The 25,921-nt window shown below is 34.4% G+C and overlaps 2 protein-coding genes and 1 pseudogene across 2 annotated transcripts; 2 read left to right on the top strand and 1 right to left on the bottom strand.

Moving 5' to 3' along the window:
- Positions 1-1,117: 1,117 nt before the first annotated feature.
- LOC116106823 (ethylene-responsive transcription factor CRF4-like) lies at positions 1,118-2,964 on the bottom strand. Its single transcript, XM_031393139.1, has one exon. The coding sequence runs from the start codon at positions 2,512-2,514 to the stop codon at positions 1,405-1,407; it is 1,110 nt and encodes a 369-aa protein (XP_031248999.1). The 5' UTR covers positions 2,515-2,964; the 3' UTR covers positions 1,118-1,404.
- A 9,313-nt stretch (positions 2,965-12,277) lies between these two features.
- LOC116106814 (plastid division protein PDV1-like) lies at positions 12,278-15,118 on the top strand. Its single transcript, XM_031393129.1, has 2 exons — positions 12,278-12,681; positions 14,084-15,118. Exons 1-2 carry the CDS (start codon positions 12,376-12,378, stop codon positions 14,597-14,599), a joined length of 822 nt encoding a protein of 273 aa, XP_031248989.1. The 5' UTR covers positions 12,278-12,375; the 3' UTR covers positions 14,600-15,118.
- A 6,223-nt stretch (positions 15,119-21,341) lies between these two features.
- LOC116106866 lies at positions 21,342-23,485 on the top strand (annotated as a pseudogene).
- Positions 23,486-25,921: the final 2,436 nt, after the last annotated feature.

The following is a 25,921-nucleotide window of genomic DNA, read 5'->3' as shown; positions in this document are numbered from 1 at the left end:
CCATTTTAATTAATATTACAATAAATTTCAATATTTCTTTTTTTAATTTTTAAAAAAAAAATAATTAAAAAAAAAAAAATCAGTTTATTTAATCATTGCTAATTAATGGTAAGTGTTGGAGCCGGTCGGTAGCAAAACGGAGATTCCGGTGACGACCAAAAGTGAAACGAAACGCCGCATCATAACGGAGCCACAGGAATTTGACACGTAGCAAAGGTGGGCCCATGGAAGAGTTTGGCGCAATAGGAGAAATCATATGGTGCTGAGTCAGCGTGTGATTCATCTCGAAGAGTGTGATGCCAGTCACGTGAGGCCCAAGATACCCGGCCATGTTAATATTTGTTCAGTCAAATTGATTTGATTAGTAAGACCTCGCAACCTTTGACTACTTAAAAGCTTCTTCAATTCACTCTATTAATTACGGTTTGTTCCCTTAATCAGGCGGATTAATTAATTAATCATGATTAAATTCTATTCACTTGCTTTAACCCTTTTTATGTTACCCACACGTTAATGTTATGAATTGCATTGATACTCTTATTAACTCATAAAAATGAAAATCTTTTACATCATATTTAATAAATATAATATAATTACCGCTAAATGATTATAATTGGGATTACGGACATTAAGGGTGTTTGGTAATTTTGAGCATGGTTAATAATTTTTAACCCTTTGAAAGTTTCAAGTTGAATATTTATTTATTGCATTTAATTTTAGGGAGAAATATTAAATTTTACTTTTTTTACAGCTAGAAGTAACGTGGTGGTGGTGGGCAACCTAGAATTCGCCGCCATTTATAATTCGGTTTTGTACGTCTCTGGGTTTTTTCTGTTCTTGTTTCCACTACCGAGATATGCTTATCACACATCCTCTTAAAGTGCGTGCTAACACGCTCTTATCAAAATATATATTTTTAAAATATTTTTTTATATAATTAAAAGCGTAAAAAAAGAAAAAGAAAAAGGAAATAAAAGACATATTCTCTTTTGTTTTCCTTTATTGGAGAAGCTTTCCTTTCCTCTCCTTAAAAGTCAAATCTTGCCATTCCTTTTTATTAAGGTGCTAATATTTTGTTCCATAAAAAGTAATTATTTAAAAATACTAATATTTCACATTAATTCTCACCGAAATGTTACAATTTTAACAAGCCTAATTATTGTTATTATGATGACACATGTTATAGCAAAACTCCACTCAACTCTTAAGAGCCTAAACTCCGTTATATTTAACGGAGATATTTAGTAAACAAATAAATAATTAAAAAAAAAAAACTAAGTACTATAACAAAACTAGTCGTTCTTTAGGCACCGCCGGTACAAAATCTGCCGGAAGACCGGCAAGCAAAACGCGGTGACAATCACTCACTCACAGTCACTGACTCACTCATTGTTTTACTCTCATTCATAGTCCCACAAGAGGAGGGTCTGAAAAGAACAAATCGCCGATGTCTTGGAAATAGTCGTCCACTTGACATGGAGAAGACGGAGAAGCTGAAGCAAAATCTTGAGGCAATGTTTGGAGAAACATGTCATTCGAATCGTCACTGAACATACAGTCTTGAAAAATCGGGGCGCTGTTGTCTTCAAAAAACGACAGTTCTGGAGTTGGAATATTGCTGAAAAACTCGTCGAGCGGGAAAGGCAAATCAAGCGGTAAGAAATCGGCTGATTCATTACACAAATTCGTCGTTGTTTCACCTTGAAACTCTACCATCGCTGTTTCTTCTTCAATAACCAGTTTTACGAGTTTTTCTTTTTCTGGTTCAGTTTCTTCAGAAGAAGAATGAGTTCTGAAATTGAGAACAGAAGTTGGAGAAGAAAGGTTGTGACTTTGAGACTCATCACCCGATTCGTAACCCGAAACTGTAGACGAAACATTAACTTCGGGCTTTTCTTCTTCTTGTTCTTGTCGTTCTTCTTCTTCTGGTTCTTGAACTGGCGGTGTAGAGAAATTTGTTAAAGCGTCTGGACCTCGAAGCTTGATGGCTGCATTATCATAAACCCTTGCAGCTTCTTCAGCTGTATCGTAAGTACCCAACCATAAACGTACACGTCGTGCAGGATCTCGAATCTCAGCCGCCCATTTTCCCCAAGGCCGTTGCCGTACACCGCGAAACTTCTTTCCATTATTTGTTGAAGACATTTGTTTTAGAGGTCTCCGGCAAGTAGCGACATCAGCTGCTCTTTTCCGATTAGTTGCAATGGCAGGAACGTTACTGGGCTTACTGCAACTCGGTTCGATGTTGATCTCATTCACATAGCGTTTCACCCGCTGGCGGCCAAACAACTCTCCTTCTTCATCACTTGAAGAGTCTGTGGCATCGTGGTCGGTCATAGATATCCGTACAACTCTGGAGACTACTGTAACGGGGTTGGTTTCCGGGAGATTCCGATCATCGGAAAGTTTTTTATTGGGTTTTGAAGAGGCTGGTTTGGTGTACTTTCTGGTAACGTTTCGGTGTTCAGTGCATTTGATGGGACAAAGAAAACTCATAGTACTTTGGTCCATCATCGTGTTCTGAAAATTTTCTCTCAGATTCTCACTATTCGCATCTAAAGAAAAAAGAACAGAAGAAAGAAAAGAAAAGGCAAGAAGGCCACGAATCGTCAAAGAGAAGTTGAAACCTTATCTGATAAATAATCTGACAGAAAAGACATCAAAAGGGCAAAACGGAAAGAAAAAGAGTACAGAAAACAGTGACAAATCTTAGAAGGTTAAAACCCCGGCAAGATTTCAGACTGAAAAAGAGAGCCCTCTGAGTCTCTCTGTGACTGTAAAAAAAAACAAACCCACAAACAGAGTTATAAAGAGGACTGAAACAAGCGAAAAAAGGCTAGTGCTTAACCCTGCTTGTACAGAACTTTCCTGTATACAACTAAGAATTAAGAAGTTTCCAAATAAACACACTTTCTTAGATTTCCTGATCAAACCAGGGAAAATGAGTCCTTTAACCCCCTCTAAAATGGAACAACAGTATACAGCAACAGAAATGTGAGAAAAGTTTATCAGCTGGAGGATTCTTCATCCTCTGATGGTCAATTGAACCCGACTTGGATGTGTTGTTAGCCAGGGTTAAGGTGAAAATATTTCTGTACAGTTTTGTCAAATGATAAGAGGCCATTCTGTCATTTGCTTTTAAGTAGCTGGGCTTGTGTTTTAACACGATACTTACTGCATTTTCCAAGAGCGCCAGCATGATTATCCTCGGTATTTAACTATCTATAGTTCTTGAAAGTGTGTTGGGACATTCATAGTCTTGTTCAATAGGTGTTGAGATGCAGATAGTCATACAAATTGGTTTGCTGGTTGCGGATGTATTTCTCTTTGTGTTGATATTCCCTGTGTATATCCCAAGTTTTTATATCTGTTCTGTATGTCCATGCTACCATCTATTTCTACCGTCTGTTTTCCTATTGTTTGCGTACTTTCCTTTAGATGCTTGCTATCTTAATGTATTCACTGATTCTCGAGTTCCACCCTGTGTAGTGCTTGGTGATTCATAATCTAATTTTATTTTTTTTTTCCGTGACATGAAGCTTTGAATTTCATTACAATAAAATTGTCTTGTCTCTTGTCTTCTCCCGGGTAAAAGATAAGAATTTTACATATCCTGTAACTTTATCTCTACTCTTGTCAAATGCAAAACAACTGGAACAGCGTGGTAATTTAATATTAGTTAATAATCAATGCAAACATAATGTGTAGCCCACCAATTATAAGAAATTTTTATAAATGATGGGTCCTCGCAGATTTGCTTTAATCTTTAACAGAAATGTCCTGGCCAACCAATTATACCCAGTTGGTAATGTACCTACTCGTGTCTGGCAAAAGTCAATCTTGTTAATGCTTTTTAAGCTTATTATACACTAGAGCTGGAAAGATCAGGAAGCAAGCTGTGATTCTTTTGATCTTTTGTTTTCACATCAAATCAACTGGGCCTAAGTCAAAATTTTCAACAAGTAATTTCACATTGCAGATGGTCATAATCATACAGCCCATTTCTGAGAACGGTTTCGAATTGGCTTCTGTTTAATAGAAATGTTTGTGAGGATAAGAAAATATTGCGTTTAAAACTCTGACCCTGTCAAACCTATATAGACAATGAACTTGAAAATTCATTTACATTTACATTCAAATTTGACAACTAATCCATTTGTTAATGTCCACCGTTATCGTCAAAACCAACCCCACAAAGATTGTATATATAAACAAATATATCAACCACTCGTTAGTTTATTTACCGAAGAAGTGCCAAATTACAAGGCAATTGAAAAATGTCAATAAAGTTATGATTTTTTTACTCTTTAGCTTTTCTATTTTCTAGGAGGCAAAACCCGAAAAGAGAAGCTAAAGTTTGATACATAATTAGCCTTAATTTGCAGCACTTTCTTTGACTGCCATTGGGTTGCATGAGCCAAGCCCCATTCCAGTAACTTTATGGATTTGAGAGAAGACATGAAGCGACAATATGTTTGTATTTGTCCATCTTTTTACAGAAATCCACGCGGGACATGACAAAATCTTGTGTTCGGTGCAGAAGGTCAACCAAATTTGAGGTATATTTGGTCCAATTTTTACTCTGTTTTTACAAAAGTCATAGCTTCCCCGAAACCCCCACCTCTACTACTCAATGTATACTTATTTTCCAATTATGTTACATTTTGCCTAATGTTTTTTTATCAAAACTAAAAAAAAAAAAACCAATTATTTTTTTTTGTTTAAATTAAATATCATCGCCGGCTAATTTAAATATGAATTACAGTGTAGTACTTTAGTGTGTACAAACTTCTTATATAGACTTTCTCATTCAAACCAAGTATTTAAGATAATTGTATAACTTTAATTAAAGATAAATAAAAGAGATTACATCAAAAAAAAAATATTGTCTTGTCAGTTTCTACGATAGTTTCTAATGACTACCCGAAATTGGGATTAAGAACCCTTTAACTCTATTTTTGAAGTTGTTGATGCGTGATTTTAACACTAACGAATACGCAATGCAAACGGCTATGAATTTACATATAGGTGATTAAATCTTTGGTGGTGATAATATGTTTTGAGAGACATAAATAAATGACTACACAGAGATTTTTTGAGTGGTTCGGTTCTATAAGCAATGTTACTCCATTTTTATTTTATTATTTGATTGTTTTTGATATCGTCTATGAGGCGTACAAAGATGGAGTAATGTTTTTATTTACAGAGAAAATAATTGCTTAAGCTCGAATGGCGTCCAAGTATATTACTCAGTTTTTTCGCAAAGCATCCAAGCAACCACGCGCAACAGCGTGGGCCTACCCTTGTCGTGGACATTTCCCACAAGCAAGCCAAGCTCCCGTGGGCAACAAGCGTGGCTGCGCATACCGGATGTATTTTTCCCACAGAAGCAACCGCCACAACAAGCGGCAAGTTGTTTACTTACGTGGGGAGTTCCTTAATCCTGATCCAAAATTTAATGAGTTGGGACAGGTGTGAAGAAGGGGCGTGACAAGCCCTGTTGACGTAGGCCACCCTCATATTTAAAAAAAAAAAATACTAATATGGCCCACAAAATTTGTTTATTATATATATACCAAATCTACTACTAGATTTTTTAAAAATGAGAATTATTATACACATATCTAACCCACAAAACTTGTTATTAATATATATTATTTCCAACCCACATCATATTAAATTTAAAACTTATCCACTCTTCTTCTCTACTTCATTGCTTTTTATGATTTTATCTGCAAGATTATTTATACTCTCATTCTCTTTTCCTCTTTCTCAGCTATTTGCTCTTAAAACTTTTTGAAACCTGAATTGTTGAAGCTTTTCTACTTCAAGCTGTAACAATTAGCTTCGTTTTCTATTTTAGCTTTGTTTAAGGTTTGGTGATTTTTTTACTCCAATTTTGTTCTCATGATTTATTCAAGTAAAAAGTACTGCAGATTTTTTTCTTTTAGATTCTTTATATGCATATTTTCTTTGTTTGTTTAAGGTTTAGTGATTTCTTAAGTTTTATGAGTCAGCCACTGGGTGTAGATATTTTGATTAAGTAACTGACGGTTCACACCTTTAATCTTTAATTGTTGTTTGATTTTAATTAGTGACTATTTTGGCATAACAGAAGTAAAATTTAATTATTTGAGAGCAATGAACCATACATAAATTACATGTAGATATTATAGAAAACACTTGGAATAAAATTATAACAAGTGAAAATTGGGCATGCTTAGAGTATTGAATAAAGTAAAAATAACAACTCATTTAAATCATTTGAAAACGTTGTCAAAAACACATTTGTCATTGTCACTTACATACTTTTCAAGAGCAGTGAGAAATGTGACCCGGAACGAAGGCCATGTAGAAAAGAAATTGGGAAGCACAAAAAATTTTCAAGTAGCCAAGGCAATGGAGGTCTTCCTTTGAAAATCTTATATATCTCACACCTAACAATGGTGTTTTCAACATATATTCACAGTACATTAGCCCACGGGTGTCACTTTATTCAAATTAAAAACATACCCACTTGCCCCATTATAGTCAATTACTTCATATTGTAGTGGGCTAGATACTCTTATACTATATATATATATCATGTCGTTACAATACCGACAAGTTGAAAAAATACGGTTACAAATCTACTGACAACTTAATTTTATGGTTAGGGTAAGTGTCTAATCACGATCTAATTCCGAGCAAATTGTTAGGTTTTATACCAGTGTTAATGGGAATTGTTTGTCAATATCCAAATTACATCAAACTCTCCAATAAAAACAAACAAATTAGGGTTATAAACGAGTCAACTAACTAAACGAACTCGTCAGCTCCTATATGTTCAGCTAGAGATGTGTCGAGCTCAGACTCAAGCTTGTGCCGAGCTGGAGTCGAGAGAAATAGCTTTTACGGAGAGAAAAAAAATAAAAATAAAAAAAAAGAGTGTAGATTTAAGGAGAACGGATGGAAGAGTTTTTGTCACTAAAGAACCACAACAACACAACAGAACACGCTCTGATCTCTCTCTGTGACAGATTGTGATTATGAATTTATGTTTTCTACGTGAAATGATCATATGATAAGCTCAATAACACTAAACTTTCGTTTTATTTATTTTTATATACTTTAGTTTATTACATCATTTACTTCCAATATAATTCTTCTATATTTACACATTTTAATTTTTATAAACACAATTTATTATTTATTCAGAATATTCAACTCTTTATACCTTCAAAAAATTTACTGTACATAAATCACCCTCCTTCGGCAAGTCAAAGTAAAACTATTTTCCGCGTGTCCCAAAAGTCCAGAAACTTGACGCCGTCATGATGCCACGTAATTTAGAATTCCGCTTTAATTGGGTACAGATGGCCCATACAAATTTCACGTGTTACCCATTTGGTGTGTTTTTTTTTTTTTTGAGAATTAATTCTGGCCCTTCATCCATTCTATCTGGGCCACGAAATGATCAAAAGTCTTGTTTGAGCATGTGCATGGGCTCAGAAGCCGAAACCTATACTGATTTTGTGGGTCCGGACAGTGAGAATCGATGGCTCCAGTACAATCGACACCGTGGATTATCAACGCCTTTTTCGTTTAGTCAATCTTCGATAAGATCATTGTGGTGTTGAGCTAAAACGCATGATTATTACCATTAATTAAGGTAATTGGCGGTTTGATTATGCATTGGGACAACTTAGGTCAATTAACTTCGTTGTAATCCACAACTTGAGTTCCGCTCAAGAACCGACATGAATGTTTTAAGTCTACTTTAAGAATTGATTTCAAGTCTATATCAAATTTCTCAGTTAACGGCTAATTTCAATTTCTGCCTGAGAATTCTTTTAAGTATTATGATCACAGTCCTAATAGGCCATGATTGACGATAAATGATCTCAATAGACTAGTAGTCTTTATTTGGATATAGTCTATACGACAATAATATGATGTTTATCCATCCTTAACTATCTCTAGACAGTCGGTGAAACGATAGAGATCCTTAAGTGTATTATTCAGTTTTAGTTCGATCTTCTCGATTGTTAATGAGATACTACTGAAAGATTTACCTGAGATTAATCAAAATACCGTAAATTGATCCGAATACTTCAGTCACAAAAATAATAATAAAATTTATTATCGATCCAATAAATATTTATATATTTAATATAACATGGTCACAGGGTGGAGCATAGTGCAGGGAAATATACATAACAGAGAGAGCATATAAGACGAAGGAGTATCGGGTGATGGCGAAGTTAAAGTGGGTGGGACCGGAACGTCAACAACTTAAAAGCAAAATACAAAAATATTAACTTGAATTACAACATTATGGAAGTACTCTTCTCAATCTCCCCCCGCATGCTCCATTTAAATCTCACCTATCTATTATTGCCACAATTTTTACAACAATAAATCAATGTTCTTTCTATAATTTGAACTGCCCTTTTAATAACACACAATTACCTACCTTGAATACGTTCGACATAATATCAGCAATTTTGTATTTCGAAAGCCTGCCCTACCTCCCTTCCTCCTTTTTATAATTCAAATCTTCGTGATAAGTAGCCGAATTTGATAAGCTCACTGGGGAAGTGTGTGTGCCTCTTTTCACTCAGGTCATCCACACATTAATATAGTACCAGTTCTGCAGCAGAAGATCTTAATAAATATACTGGGATATTTATTTAGATTTTACCATATACAGGTGCTATTACTTCATTTCCGTTGTTTGTTTGTTCGAGTGGCTGCTTCTGTTCTGCATGAACCAAAACTCTTGAATATGTTCTTCTGTCTTTCCTGTCGTTTGTACCGAGTGCGAAAGGTTAACACATCTTTACTAGCTCCTTGACCTTTCTTTATTAATTCCGTGCCCCCATCTCGGAGTTCTCAAATTTCTCACATATTCTCTATGCAGCGACTCCAACTTTAGGAATTTGCACAAAAACGACCATGGGTTCAAGTATATCAGGTGTAGGCGCTGAGATGGACTACCTGACACAGAACACGTGCAACCTTTCTTGCGACGGGAATAAGAATATATCATAGATGACAACCCTGAAAAGTAACAAAAGCGCTTCCTCTTAAGTCTCCTCAAAAGTTTGCCGCTTCATAAGTATAACGTACACAACTGCTTACATGACATGGAAATTTTCTGAAGAAACAAGAGAATGTATTGAATAGCGCACGTGAACTTTATTAAACACTTCTATAAAAGTTGATGAATAAAAATAAATATTCAAAAAGGAAAAACCCACTTGGTTTGGCAGCAATCATATTCTGGTCATTTTAATGGCGACTGTTGCTAGTGGTACGGAAACCAAACACGCGGACAGCGTTAAGACGCAGAGATTATATATATAAGATATATATATATATAATATATATATATATATATATCGCTTTTTAAATATTCTACGTCAAATTTAATGAATTCAACTAAGAGAATAAATGTTTAGTTAGAAAAAAAGGCTAGGAATTAGGATGATCATCAAATATAAACACTTTTATTAAAAATGTTGATGATAAAAGCAATCTATAATTTAAATAACTTGACATACTTAAAGTCAGCACAAACCATATAGAGATCTTAATATTGTACAACGGCAGCGGCAACCACCAAAAAAAAAAAAGTGACCCCTCAATCTAATAAATAGCAACAGCTCAGAAAAAAAGCACTTCGTGTCGACACGCTAGCTAGACGTACCTAAAAAACTGCTTTTAAAAAATTGCTTCTGTTACTTCTTTATAGCGTGCGTGTTTTGAGTCTTCATGTATTCTTCTTCACGTATGAGAGGTGCAGTAGCCGCTGAAAAGATTTGAGATCCTTTTTGACTTGAAGAATTAAAAAAAAAAAAAAAAAAAAAAAAAAAAGTGCTTTTAATCAGAAACCAAATTAATTTCTACTTTTATTCTCAGATTTTATGGATTTGAGAAAGAGACAGTTCAAACTTCAATGCTGGCACAAATTTGGTGAGAAAATAATTAAATAAGATTGTGAATTGATTCATATATATATATATATATATATAGTATATATAGTTACTCTATATAGGCTGTGAATTAATTCTTAATATCTGAATCCATGCTCAAAATAAATAAATTACCAACCCAAATTAATTCCTATTTGTTCTTCAAAAATATCTATTAAAAAAAGAGAAAGTGAAAAGGTGAAAGAGAATTATCATATCTCATGTCTCATGACATCAATATTTCTATCCTTCAAACTTTACTTTATTAATATTAAGATAAAACACCTTAGGTGGCCGGTTAAAGTAATAGGAACTCTTGATGTATTATTAAAAAGTTTTAGTTTATTTTCTTCGACTATAACAAGATAATAGTTAGAGGGTTTATCTATTTTAATTTGGGCCTCCAAGATCATTGAGGTATACACAAGTTAATCCGGACATCCTCATCACCAAAAAAACAAATAAAATATATTAGACAGTATTTATTTTTATAAATTAAAAAGAAATTTCAATTAAATAAAGCAAGTTGTCAAATTGGATTAAGCCATGTAATTGATAGTTTTTCTGTTTTGGATATAAGATGCCATAATGAAAAATATTGTTTAAGACATAATTATGGAAATATCTATTTTGCTTTCTGCTGTGCTCAACAAGTTGAAGGCCGGTGCATTTCCAACTTTAATATTTTAAGTCTTTGAGAATAGTGTGAAGCAAGAACCTGTGGATGACATAAATTCTCCCATAAAGATTTTATTTTATTTTATTTATTTTTCAAAACTTTGTATAATTATTAGACTTAGGTTTACCGTTATTTCTACCTAAGTCAACAATAATTAGACATCTAATTGAAAAAATTTATATAATTCAAATTTTAGGTATGCGCTGGTGAAGAATAGATTTAATTTGCATAGATTCACATTATTATCTCTAGGTGGTCGAATATTTAATAGGGACTCTTAAGTGTATTATTCAAAAATCTTGATTTAAGTCATTCTTCAGTTGTTAATAAGGTAGTCACTTGATCTCTTACTTAATCATAGTTTCAAGGTCCCGAAGATTACTTGATTTGCCATAAGCTACCTTGCAACCCCGATTATATATATATTATATATATATATATATATGAGTTTGAAATATCAATATTGTTTGAAATTTATCAATATTGATAAAAAGGTGGGCATGACAAGAGACAGAAATGTTTATGGAAAAAATACAAATGTTGAAAGCATAGAAATGTTTTTATTGTTTTATTGTTTCAACAAATTATAAATTAATTCACTTAAAATATTTTTTTCATTTTCCATTTTATGTTCATTGATTCCGTGGTAACTCTACATTTTTTTTCATTATAATCAGAAAGTAATCATTTTATTCAAGATTGATTTTCTGTAAGTATGCTTTATTGATTTTTTTTTTTTTTTAGATATTTTCTGAAATATTTTACATTTTTGTAGGCATACCAAATTAATTCTCTAAATAAATGTCAAAACTTTAACAGCAAAGTTGTAAATTTTTCCTCTTTCCTTATATGTTTTGCCTTCTATATGGATGGTACAGCAATTAATCAAAGTTGGAAATTAATTTTAAGTGAATACCCAGCGCCATTTTCCATCGTTATGATGTAATTAAATAAAATAATCTCCTCGTAGCCTTTATTGGTAGCTTTAGATTATACAATTATTCATCTCCCAAAACTCACTTAATTATGTGGTCTTTTCATTGAGCCTCCTTTTTTTTTGGCTTTTTAGACTTTTACTTTACGGCAAGCTGCAGGGCATCTAATTCTAAATAAATACAAAATCAAAAAAATAAAATAGTAATGAAACAAGACTCGATTTCACACACGAGCGGCACCGACTTGGACTTCACACGACCGCAATTGCGCCTGCGTGTGTGGGCCAAAAAGAATGCCACTGTGGCAATTAAAATATCACACACTGACAGATTTTCAACATGCCACGTCACATCATTACAATAAATTATACAAATTCTCTTGATTTTTTTCTCAAATTAGATTATATAAATACGAGAAGATTTAATTAAAGTTGTCTACTTTTCGTCTTTGCTGACATGACACTATGAGTCTATGACAGTAACTAAAATGTTAATAAAACATTTTACAAGACTCAAGAGTAATTAACCCAAACTTTAGGGACACAATTTATTTTTCCTCTTCCCGGACAAATATGACAATGACGCGGTAAGAACGCCGTGATATTCGTATGAGGATCCGAATTATCTGCAATAATTATACTGTAAATAAATTGAGGGCCCAAGCTCAGCTGAGACCGTTAAAACAAAATTTTAAAATACATAATAAAATTAAAGTCCTGTCTGGAAGCTCCCAAACACAGCCTTAAAGCAGACCCTAGAAAATTACACATTTTCCCACCAAATTTTCCCACACTTTCTTTCCCACATGATTTGGGAAATGGAGATTGATGAATTTGAAGCTGTTCTGGAGAAAATCTGGGACCTACACGACAAACTGAGTGACGCCATTCACTCGATTTCGCGAACGCATTTTCTTAATTCCATCAAATCCCTAAAGAAATCGGAGAAGAAGAAACTCTACAGCGATGTCGCTGATGAAAACCGGGCCGGATTCGTGTTCGTGAAGGGGTTTCGGGTCGATGATAATGACTCCGCGATTAAAGAGGCTAAGAGTTTGAATGCGATTAGAACTGCTCTTGAGAACCTCGAAGACCAGCTAGAGTTTCTTCACGTAAGGTTTTTAATTGGCTTTTGTGAAATTTCGTTCTATATCTATTTTGGTTAGTTTCGTTTGGTTTCCTAGAAAATTGGGAGAAGTCAAACATGAATAGAGCATATAACTGGTCCAATTATGACGTAAGATTTGAGGAAAAATGAATTCCTGTGGAAATTTATGTATGAGGGTTTAGTTTAAGAAGGAGGATAATGGAAGAGTTTATATACTGAGATTAGTTCAAAAACTATTGGCTGAAGCTTTTCAGGTAAGATAGAGTTCAAGTCGTGAGTATAACAGATCCCATGAATGGCGTATATAACTGACTTTTGGTTCAATTATGACGTTAGATTACGGTCGAAAATGAATGTTTATTCGAAATTTATGTATGAGAGTTTTATTAAGAATGAGGATAAAGTAAGAGTTGGTATACTGAGATTTGTACTAAAACTACAGAGTTAAGTATTTCATCAGGTAAGACATAGAGTTCAAGTAACAGACCCCATTTGGTGTGTCTTTGAATCATTGTCTTTGATAGTGGATAATAGTTTGGTAATGGCTTAAGATGCCAGAGAGTGGCAGTTGTCTTGGTTCGGTCATACCCAATACATTAATACAACAAGGTGTTTCAATGTAATAGGGCAATTTGTCTTGTCTAGATTATTTTTTGATCAGCATGTTGACTGTTAGCTATATATTCCAGTTTTGGCTGTGAGGCCAATCACAGGATTAGTTAAGGTCGCATGAATGTATTTAGAAGTTGTTGCAGATGATGTGATTTTCTGGCTCAAATGAGGTGATGGCTATTCAAAGAGCTCGATGGAAAAAAGGATCGATGTACCCTAGGCCTTGTAGTCGGAGTGGATTGAAGCTGTTCTTTGTGAACGTGTGAAACAGTAATAGGCTAGCGTGGTTTGGACCAGCTGCGTCTATGTTTGCTTGGACAATACAGAGTTTGGACAAATGCCAGTGAGATATAGTAGGTGTTGAATGTAATTTATTGGTTGTAGCATTGATTGCAAGGTGATGGAATTTTGGCTGATTTTCTTATGGTCTTTGGAGGGGATCTCATTTCCTGAAAAGATAACTTCAACCATTTTATATTATTGTATGCCTTGCTTTTATGTGGACACCTTTTGTTCATTTACATTTAAAATTGTCACTCGTTATTTTCATTAGAGAAAAAAAATTAATAGTTTGTTATGTATAGAAAGGAAGTTGGGACAGGGTTTCTTTGCAATTTGATGGGAAAGTAATGCTCTCAAGTACTTTCCTTTGTCCTTAATGTTGATTTTTTGTGTGGAACTTTGTGATTTAAATTTCAATATTCTTAAGCTATAATGATAGTATGCAAGATTACTTTCTTGGCATTGACAGATTACAGATGGAGCTATTTACACTCATTTGCTGTGTTTTACAGACTATACAAGTACAGCAACGGGCAGAGAGAGATACTGCAATTGCACGACTAGAACAAAGCCGGATTGTTCTCGCAATGAGGTTGGCTGAACACCATGGTAAGAAGCACAAAGTCATTGAAGAAGCTTTAGCTTTTGTGGGAGATGTACATGATGCTGCTCACTTTATTTCACCTGAAAACCTTTACAGTTCCCCAGTAAGTCCATCTGGTAACTTAGTGACACCTAAGGGGAAGCAGTCTAATATGATTATCCAATTTCTCATATCAAGTTTCAATTTTGCGAAGAATTCCCTTAAATTGGGTCATATGGGTGGAGTACTAGGCAATGCTGCTATGGTTGCAGTTAGCATGATTGCATTTCTGCATCTGCATCAAGTAGCTTATAAAGAGCATCCACAGAAGCAAGAGGATAAAGTATACAGCAACAGAAATGTGAGAAAAGTTTATCAGCTGGAGGATTCTTCATCCTCTGATGGTCAATTGAACCACTTGGATGTGTTGTTAGCCAGGGGTTGAGGTGAAAATATTTCTTGGACAGTTTGTCAAATGATAAGAGGCCATTCTGTCATTTGCTTTTAAGTAGCTGGGCTTGTGTTTTAACACGATACTTAGTGCATTTTCCAGAGAGCGCCAGCATGATTATACTCGGTATTTAACTATTTTAGTTCTTGAAAATGTGTTGGGGACATTCATAGTCTTGTTCGAATAGGTGTTGAGATGCAGATAGTCATACAAATTGTTTGCTGGTTGCGGATGTATTGCTCTTTTGTGTTGATATTCCCTGTGTATATCCCAAGTTTTTATATCTGTTATCTGTATGTCCATGCCTACCATCTATTTCTATTCCATCATGTTATTCTCTATTGTTTGCGTACTTTCGCTACAGACGTCTCCAGATGCTTGCTATCTTAATGTATTCACTGATTCTCGAGTTCCATCTCCTTGTGAGTGCTTGGTGATTTCATAATCTAATATTTTTTTTTTTTTCCCGTGACATGAAGCTTTGAATTTTCAGTACAATAAAATGTCTTGTCATCTTCTCCTTCTCCCGGAGTAAAAGATAAGAATTTTACATATAAACTGTAACTTTATCTCATACTCTTGTCAAATGCAAAACAACTGGAACAAGCGGATGGTAATTTGAATACTTAGTTAATAATTCAAATTGCAAACCATCAAGAATATGTGTAGGCCCAGCCAATTATAATGAAATTTTTATAAGATATGGGTCCTCCGCAGATTTGCTTTAAATCTTTAACAGAAAATGTCTGGCCAAACCGATTATAACCCAGTTGGCAATGTAGGCCTATCTCGTGCTCTGGCAAAAGTCGAATCTTGTTAATGCTTTTTAAGCTTACTATACAACTAGGAGCTGGAAAGATCATGAAAGCAAGCTGGATTCTTTTGATCTTTTGTTTTCACATCAAATCAACTGGGCCTAAGTCAAAATTTTTAACAAGTACATTTCACATTGCAGATGGGTCATAATCATACAAGGCCCATTTCTGAGAAGCGGTTTCGAAATTGGCTTCTGTTTAATAGAAATGTTGTCAAAAATGTGAGAAGAAAATATTGCGTTTAAAACTCTGACCATGTCAAACCTAATATGAACAATGAACTTGAAAATTCATTTACATTTACATTCAAAATTTGACAACTAATCCATTTGTTAATGTCACACTTTATCGATCAAAAACCAACCCCACAAAGATTGTATATATAAACAAATATATCAACCACTCGTTAGTTATTTAACGAAGAAGATGCCAAATTACAAGGCAATAATGAAAAGAATGTCAATAAAGTTATTGATTTTTTTACTCTTTAGCTTTTTCTATTTTCTAAGGAGGCAAAACCCGAAAGAGAAGCTAAAAGTTTGAATACATAATTAGCCTTTAATTTGCAGCACTTTCTTTGACTTGCCATTGGGTTGCATGAGCCATGAGGTGATGACTCAAACCCCATTTCAGAGTAACTTTATGGGATTTTGAGAGAAGACATGAAGCGACAATATGTTTGTATTTTGTCCATCTTTTTACGAGAAATCCCAAGCGGGACATGACAAAATCTTGTGTTTTCGGTGCAGAAAGTCAACCAAATTTGAGGTATCATGTTGGTCCAATTTTTACTGTGTATTTTACAAAAGTCATAGCTTCACCCGAAACCCCCACGCTCCTACTACTCAATTTCATACCTTATTTTTCCAATTATGTTTACATATTTGCCTAATATGTTTTTATCAAAACTAAAAAAAAAAAACCAATTTATTTGCTTTTTTGTTTAAAATTAAATAATCATTGACCGGGTAATATTAAATATGAATTACAGTGTAGTACTTTATGTGTACAAACTTCTTATATAGACTTTCTCATACAAACCGATGTAATTTAAGATAATTGTATAACTTTAAATTAAAGATAAATTAAAAGAGATTACATGTCAAAAATGAAATATTGTCTCGTCAGTTTGTACCGATAGTTTATATATGACTAACCGAAATTGGGATTAAGAAACCCTTTAACTCTATTTTTGAAGTTGTTGATGCGTGATTTTGACACCAACGAAATACGCATATGCAAACTGTTATGAATTTACACATAAGGTGATTATGGAAATGCTTATGGTGTTGTGATAATATGTGTTTGAGAAAACATAAATAAATGACTAACAAGAGAGATTTTTAGAGTGGTTCGGATGCTATAAGCAAATCTTACATCCATTGTTATTTTATTATTTTGATTGTTTTTCTGATATCGTCTATGAGACGTACAAAGATGGAGTAATGTTTTGTTTACAGAGAAAAATAATGGTTTAAGCTCGAATGGCGTCCAACGTAATTATTACTCAGTTTTTCTGAAAGCATCCAAGCAACCATGCGCAACAAGCGTGGCCTACCCATGTCGTGGACAATTGTCCCACAAGCAAGCCAAGCTCCCGCGGGCAACAAGCGTGGCTTGCGCATACCGTAGGCAGTTTTCCCACAAGCAACCGCGCGCAACCAGCGGCAAGTTGTCTACTTACGTGGGGAGTTCTTTTTAATCCTGATCCAAGAATTTAATAGAGTTAGGACAGGTGTAGACAGGGGCAGATCCAGCCCTTTTGAGAGTAGGCCACCCTCATATTTAAAAAAAAAAAAAAAAATACTAATATAGAGGCCCACAAAAAATTGTTATTAATATATATACCCATACTACTATCAGATTTTTAAAAAATGAGAACTATTATACACATATCTAGACCCACAAGAAACTTGTTATTAATATATATATATATATATATATTCCAAGCCCACATCATATTAAATTTTAAAACTCTATCCACTCTTCTTCTCTACGGCTCCACCTGTTTTTTATGATTTTATCTGCAAGATTATTTACTCTCTCAGTCTCACTTCCTCTTTCTCATGCTATTTGCTCTTAAAACTTTTGAAAACTGAAATTGTTGAAGCTTTTACTACTCAAGGTGTCACAATTAGCTTCGTTTTCTGTTTTATCATTTTTAGTATGTGTATTGTTCATTTTAATTTAATTTATTTTAGGGTTGAATCATGTTTTTTTGGAGGTTTTTTATTATAATTTGAGGGAAAAAGACACAGTGGCGGATTTACTTAATGACGAGTGGGGACCACGGCCCCCACTCAAACTTTAAAAAACTTCAGATTGTATAAATATTTATATTTAGTTGCATTTTACCCCCTATAAGACTTTGACATTTTGCCCCCATAAATTTTTTTTGTTTATTTTTTGCCCCCATCGAGTGAAATTCCTGGATCCGCCACTGAAAAGACATGAATCTTTTGAGTTTATTTTGTGTTTTGTGTCTAAGTATATTTCTGCTTTCCCAAAGTAAAACCTTAACTATATTTTAAATGACGTTATTCTTCACCTTTCACCCACCACTTTCCTACATTTTAAAAGTTACTGCTCAAAATTATTAAAGAAATTTAAGTTACTATTTACGTTTATACTAATAAAATTCCCCCTTTTTTTTTATTAATTCATATTAAAAGTCAATACAACATAGACTTGATTTAAGTTTTAATTGACTTTAGCTTAGTCTAGATCTAATCAAAGTCATGGAAATTTATAATATAATCTTTGGAAGCTAAAAATAAAATTAAAAAATTAAAAGAAGGTTTTGCTCAAGGTTTACTTAACATATTTACTAAAAAATGTTCTTTTCATAAATTTATTCAAGTAGAAAAGTATTGTGTTATTGCATTTTTTCTTTCTTTTAGATTCTTGATATTGCATTATTTTCTTTGCTTAAGGTTTAGTGGTTTTTTAAAGTTTTTACTAGTTGTTTGACAAAAAGGGCGGAGCTGCAGAGGCTCCCCCGGGCAAAAACTCTTGAGTCCGCCACTGGGTGTAGATATTTGGATTAAGTTAATGACAACTCACACCTTCTAATTTAAATTGTTGTTTGATTTTAATTAGTGACTGATTTTGGCATAACAGAAGTAAAATTTAAATTATTTGAAAGCAATGTAGATATTAATAGAAAACACTTGGAATAAAATATAAACAAGTGAAAATGTGGGCATGATTAGGGTATTGAATAAAAGTAAAAATAACAACTCATTTAAATCATTTGAAAACGTTGTCGAAAAACACATTTGTCATTGTCACATTACATACTTTTCAAGAGCAGTGAGAAATGTGACCCGGAACGGAAGGCCATGTAGAAAAGAAATTGGGAAGCACACAAAATTCTCAAGTAGGCCGAAGGCAATGGAGGTCTTCCTTTGAAAATATTATATAGCTCTTGACTCTCAACATGCTAACACCTAACAAATGTGTTTTCAACATATATTCACACTAATTAGCTTTATTCACATTAAAAACATACCCACTTGCCCCATTTAATAGTCAATTACTTCATATTGTAGTGGGCTAGATACATCTTATACTATATATATATATCATGTCCGTACAATACCGACAAGTTGAAAAATAAGGTTACAAATCTACTAACAACTATAGTTTTAGGTTAAAGGGTAAGTGTCTAATCACGGATCTAATTCCGAGCGAATTGTTTATACCAATGTTAATGGGAATTGTTTGTCAACAGTCTAAATTACATCAAACTCTCCAATAAAAAAACAAACAAATTAGGGTTATAAACGAGCCAAACTAAGTTAAGCTTCGACTGTTTGAACTCGGCTTAGCTTCTACAGTGTTGAGCTAGAGATGTGTCGAGCTCAAGCTCAACACAGAAAATCCTAGCTCAAGCTTGTGCTCGAGCTCAACAGAAGCTTAAGCTGGAGAGTCGGAGAGACATAGCTTTTATGGAGAGAAAAAATTAAAAGGAAAGAAAGAGAGTGTAGATTTAAGGAGAACAGATAGAAGAGTTTTTGTCACAAAAGAATCACAACAATACAAGCAGAACATGCTCTGATCTCTCTTTGTGTCTCTCCGTGACGAGGCTGTGATTATGACAGTGTTTTCTACGCGAAATGATCATATGACAAGCCCAAACAACACTAAACAGGCTGTGATTATTTATTTGTTATATACTTTTAGGTTTATTACAATCATTTACTTCCAATTATAATTCTTCTATATTTACACATTTTAATTTTTATAAAAACAATTTATTATTATATTAAGATAAATTCAACTCTTTACACCTTCAAAAATTTTACTGTACATAAATCATCCTCCTGTCGGCAAGTCAAAGTAAAACTATTTTCCGCGTGTCCCAAAGTCAGAAACTTGACGCCAGGTCATGATTGCCACGTGGAATTTAGAATTCCGCTTTAATTGGGTACAGATGGCCCATACAAATTTCACGTGTTACCCATTTGGTGTGTTTTTTTTTTTTTGAGAATTAATTCTGGCCCTTCATCATTCTAATCTGGGCCCACGAAAAGTGATCAAAAGTCTTGTTTGAGCATGTGCATAGGCTCAGGAGCCTAAACCTAATACTGATTCTGTGGGTCCGGACAGTGAGAATCGATGGCTCCAGTACAATCGACACGTGGATTATCAACGGCCTTAGTTCGTTTAGTCCATCTTCGATAAGATCATTGAGGGTTGAGCTAAAACGCAATGATTAATTACCATTAATTAAGGTTAATTGGCGGTTTGATTATGCATTGGGACAACTTAGGTCAAATTAACTTCGTTGTAATCCACAACTTGAAGGCTGCTCGAAGTTCCAGCTCAAGAAACCGACATGAATGTATTTAAGTCCACTTTAAGAATTGATTTCAAGTCTATATCAAATTTCTCAGGTTAACGGCTAATTTCATTACAGGAGATGGATGTACGGTGGGAGCACCATTCGCGCTAGCAGGCCTGAGGGACCTACGCGTTCTGACGGGAGCAGGTCACACTGCATCACGTGACTTCAGCTCGCCCTTGTTTTCCCAGGCATAACAACTATGATCTTTGGAACAATAAATCATAAATGACATTCAATATTGTCTTATTATTTAAAAAATGATCATTCTATTTATTTCGAATTCTTTCTATAAAGAAGAAGTAGAAGAAAAAACCTAGCATATTTAAATGGTTTCAATGCAAAAAAAAAAAAAAAATTAATACCCCAATGTGTGATGTGTCACGATTTCTCTTTATGTTTTCTAATATAATTGTATCGACATGACTTTTAACTTAATTAATTTAGAGAGTTAAATGAGCGTATATAAATGCTCCACGAGCGAACATTAGAATATATAAATTAAATAAATAAAGTGATTAGTGCAAGAATTATGATTTTACCTGATTAATCTAATCACAATTATTATAATTAAATACTCTCCGTGCACAAACTATTCTCTAGGGGATAATAAAATCTCGTCCCTAAGTGTTTGCTTAGGGTTTTTTTTTCAAGAGTCCCTAGTAGTATCAATTTGTTCCCTCAGGTAGTCAGGCTGTCAGTTTTCTACTTTTGTCTTTGCGGACATGGACACTATGAGTCTATGACAGTACTAAAATGTTAATAAAGCATTTTACAAGACTCAAGAGAGAATTAATCCAAACTTTAGCGGACCGATTATTTTTCCTCTTCCGGACAAAATGACAATGACGCCCGGTAATAACTCCGTGATATTCATATGAGGATCCGAATTTCTGCAATAATTATACTGTAAAGAAATTGACCGGGGCCAAGCTCAGCTGAAACCGTGTAAAACAAAATTTAAAATACATAATAAATTAAAGTCCTGTATGGAAGCTCCCAAACACAGCCTAAAGCAGACCCTAGAAAATTACACATTTTCCCACAAATTTTCCCACACTTTCTTTCCCACTGATTTGGGAATGGGATTGATGAATTTGAAACTGTTCTGGAGAAAATTGGGACCTACACGACAAACTGAGTGACGCCATTCACTCGATTTCGCGAACGCATTTTATTATTCCATCAAATCCCTAAAAGAAATCGGAGAGAAGAAGAAACTCTACAGCGATGTCGCGATGAAAACCGGGCCGGATTCGTGTTCGTGAAGGGTTTCGGGTCGAGATAATGACTCCGCGATTAAAGAGGCTAAGAGTTTGAATGCGATTAGAACTGCTCTGAGAACCTCGAAGACCAGCTAGAGTTCTTCACGTAAGTTTTTAATTGGCTTTGTGAAATTTCGTTCTATATCTATTTTGGTTAGTTTCGTTGGGTTTCCTAGAAAATTGGGAGAAGTCAAACACTGAATAGAGCATATAACTGGTCCAATTTATGACGTAAGATTAGAGGAAAAATGAATTCCTGTGGAATTTATGTATGAGGGTTATTTAAGTTTAAGAATGAGGATAATGGAAGAGTTTATATACTGAGATTAGTTCAAAAACTATTGGCTCACTTTTCACGTAAGATAGGTTCAAGTCGTGAGTATAACAGATCCCATGAAGGCGTATAAACTGACTTTTGGTTCATATTAGTGTGTTAGTTACGGTTCCGAAAATGAATGTTTATTTTAATTTATGTGAGAGTTTATTAAGATGAGGATAAAGTAATAAGAGTTGGTTATACTGAGATTTGTACTAAAACTACAGAGTTATCTTTATCAGGTAAGCATAGAGTTCAAGTACAGACCCATTTGGTGGTCTTAATAATTGTCTTTGATAGGGATAAAGTTGGTAATGGCTTAGATGCCAGAGGTGGCAGTTGTTTGGTTCGGTCATACCCAATACATTATACAACAAGGTGTTTCAATGTAATAGGGCAATTTGTCTTGTCTAGATTATTTTTTGATCAGCAGTTGACTGTTAGCTATATATTCAGGTTGGCCTGTGAGGCCAACTCACAGGATTAGTAAGGTCGCATGAATGTATTTAGAAGTTGTTGCAGTGAGTGGATTTTCTGGCTCAAATGAGGTGATGGCTATCAAAGAGTCGAGGAAAAAGGATCGATGTACCCTAGGCCTTGTAGTCGGAGTGGATTGAAGCTGTTCTGTGAAACGGGTGAAACAGTAATAGGCTAGTGTGGTTGGACCAGCTGTGCCTATGTTTGCTTGGACAATACAGAGTTTGGACAAGCCAGTGAGATAGTAGGTGTTGATGTAATTTATTGGTTGTAGATTGATGCAAGGTGATGGAATTTTGGATGTTTTCTTATGGTCTTTGGAGGGGATCTCATTTCCTGATAAGATAACTTCAACTATTTTATAGTATTGTATGCCTTGCTTTTATGTGGACACCTTTTGTTCATTTACATTTAAAATTGTCACATCGTATTTTCATTAGAGAAAAAAAATAATAGTTTGTTATGAGACAAAGGAAGTTGGACAGGGTTTCTTTGCAATGATGGGAAAGTAATGCTCTCAAGTACTTTCCTTGTTTAATGTTGATTTTTGTGGGAACTTTGTGATTAAATTTCAATATCTAGCTATAATGATAGTATGCAAGATTACTGTCTGGCATTGACAGATTACAGATGGAGCTTTACACTCATTGCTCTGTTTTCAGACTATACAAGACTACAACGGGCAGAGAGAGATACTGCATATGCACGACTAGAACAAAGCCGGATTGTTCTCGCAATGAGGTTGGCTGAACAACCATGGTAAGAGCACAAAGTCATTGAAGAAGCTTTAGCTTTTGTGGGAGATGTACATGATGGCTCACTTTATTTCACCGAAAACCTTTATAGGTCCCCAGTAAGTCCATCTGGTAACTTAGTGACACCTCAAGGGGAAGCAGTCTAATAGATTATCAATTCTCATATCAAGTTTCAATTTTGCGAAGATTCCTTAAATTGGTCATATGGGGTGGAGTACGGCTGCTGCTATGGTGGCAGTTAGCTGATTGCATTTTGCATCTGCATCAAGTAGCTTATAAAGAGCATCCACAGAAGCAAGAGGATAAAGTATACAGCAACAGAAATGTGAAAAGCTTATCAGCTGGAGGATTCTTCATCCTCGATGGTCAATTGAACCACTTGGATGTGTTGTTAGCCAGGGGTTGAGGTGAAAATATTTTTGGACAGTTTCAAATGATAAGAGGCATTCTGTCATTTGTTTAAGTAGCTGGGCTTGTGTTTTAACACGATACTTACTGCATTTTCCAGAGAGGCAGCCCATGATTATACTCGGTATTTAACTATTCGTTTGAAAATGTGTTGGGGACATTCATAGCTTGTTCAATAGGGTGTGAGATGCAGATAGTCATACAAATTGTTTGCTGGTTGCGGATGTATTGCTCTTTTGTGTTGATTTCCTGTGTATATCCAAGTTTTTATATCTGTTATCTGTATGTCATGCCAACCATCTATTCTATTCCATGTTGTTATTCTCTATTGTTGCGTACTTCGCTACAGACGTCTCCAGATGTTGCTATCTTAATGGATTCATATTCTCGAGTTCCATCTCCTTGTGAGTGCTTGGTGATTTCATAATCTAATATTTTTTTTTTTTCCCGTGACATGAAGCTTGAATTTTCAGTACAATAAATGTCTTGTCATCTTCTCTTCTCCGGAGTCAAAAAGATAAGAATTTTACATATAAACTGTAACTTCATCTCAACTCTTGTCAAAGCAAAACAACTGGAACAAGCGGATGGTAATTTGAATAGTTACTTATAATGCAAGAATATGTGTAGACCTAGCCAATTATAATGAAATTTTATAAGATATGGGTCCTCGGCAGATTTGCTTTAAATCTTTAACAGAAAATGTCTGGCCAAACCGATTAAACCCAGTTGGCAATGAGGCCTATCTCGTGCTCTGGCAAAAGTCGAATCTTGTTAATGCTTTTTAAGTTACATATACAAATAGGAGCTGGAAAGACACTGAAAGCAAGCTGGATTCTTTTGATCTTTTGTTTTCACATCAAATCAACTGGGCCTAAGTCAAAATTTTTAACAAGTACATTTCACATTGCAGATGGGTCATAATCATACAAGGCCATTTTGAGAAGCGGTTTCGAAATTGGCTTCTATTTATCTTTTGTTAATAGAAATTTGTGAGAAGAAATATTGCGTTTAAAACTCGACCATGCAAACCTAATATGAACAATGAACTTGAAAATTCTTACCTTATATGCCTCCCACATCAAAATTTTACAACTAACCATTTGGTCACACTTTATCGATCAAAAACCAACCCACAAAGAGTGTAATATAAACAAAAATATCAACCACTCGTAGGTATTTAACGAGAAGATGCCAAATTACAAGGCAATAATGAAAGAATGTCAAAAAGTTATTGATTTTTTTACTCTTAGCTTTTTCTATTTTCTAAGGAGGCAAAACCCGAAAGAGAAGCTAGAAGTTTGAATACATAATTAGTTTAATTGCAGCACTTCTTTGACTTGCCATTGGGTGCATGAGCCATGAGGTGATGACTCAAACCCCATTTCAGAGTAACTTTATGGGATTTGAGAAGACATGAAGCGACAATATGTTTGTATTTTGTCCATCTTTTACGAGAAATCCCAGCGGGACATGACAAAATCTTGTGTTTTCGGTGCAGAAAGTCAACCAAATTTGAGGTATGTTGGTCCAATTTTTACTGTGTATTTTACAAAAGTCATAGCTTCACCCCTATTTTCCGAAACCCTCACGCTCCTAATACTCAATTGATAGATATTTTTCCAATTATGTTACATTTTTGCCTGATTTGTTTTTATCAAAACAAAAAAGAAAACCATTTATTTGTTTTTTTATTTTAAATTAAATAATCATGACCGGGTAATATTAAATATGAATTACAGTGTAGTACTTTATGTGTACAAACTTCTTATTAGACTTTCTCATACAAACCGATGTAATTTAAGATAATGTATAACTTTAAATTAAAGATAAATTAAAAGAGATTACATGTCAAAAATGAAATATTGTCTCGTCAGTTTGTACCGATAGTTTATAATGACTAACCGAAATTGGGATTAAGAAACCCTTTAACTCATTTTTGAAGGTGTTGATGCGTGATTTTGACACCAACGAATACGCATATGCAAACTGTTATGAATTTACACATAAGGTGATTATGGAAATGCTTATGGTGTTGTGATAATATGTTTTGAGAAAACATAAATAAATGACTAACAAGAGAGATTTTTAGAGTGGTTGGATGCTATAAGCAAATCTTACATCCATTGTTATTTATTATTTGATTGTTTTGATATCGTCTATGAGACGTACAAAGATGGAGTAATGTTTTGTTTACAGAGAAAAATAATGGTTTAAGCCGAATGGCGGTCCAACGTAATTATTACTCAGTTTTTCTGAAAGCATCAACAACCATGGCGCAACAAGCGTGGCCTACCCATGTCGTGGACAATTGTCCACAACAGCACAAGCTCCGCGGGCAACAAGGTGGCTTGCGCATACCGTAGGCAGTTTTCCCACAAGCAACCGCGCGCAACAGCGGCAGTGTCTACTTACGTGGGAGTTCTTTTTAATC

This window comes from Pistacia vera, unplaced genomic scaffold (assembly GCF_008641045.1).
Source record: "Pistacia vera cultivar Batoury unplaced genomic scaffold, PisVer_v2 Contig524, whole genome shotgun sequence".
Lineage (NCBI taxonomy): Eukaryota > Viridiplantae > Streptophyta > Magnoliopsida > Sapindales > Anacardiaceae > Pistacia > Pistacia vera.
This window is presented reverse-complemented; position numbering and strand designations above follow the sequence as displayed.

What these genes read in the sequence shown, in the direction of transcription:
- LOC116106823 (XM_031393139.1), bottom strand. Translation starts at nt 2,514, where the DNA reads ATGATGGACCAAAGTACTATGAGTTTTCTTTGTCCCATCAAATGCACT.
- LOC116106814 (XM_031393129.1), top strand. Translation starts at nt 12,376, where the DNA reads ATGATTTGGGAAATGGAGATTGATGAATTTGAAGCTGTTCTGGAGAAA. An exon ending in ACCAGCTAGAGTTTCTTCAC is followed by an intron (nt 12,682 to 14,083) that starts GTAAGGTTTTTA and finishes TGTGTTTTACAG; the next exon opens with ACTATACAAGTACAGCAACG.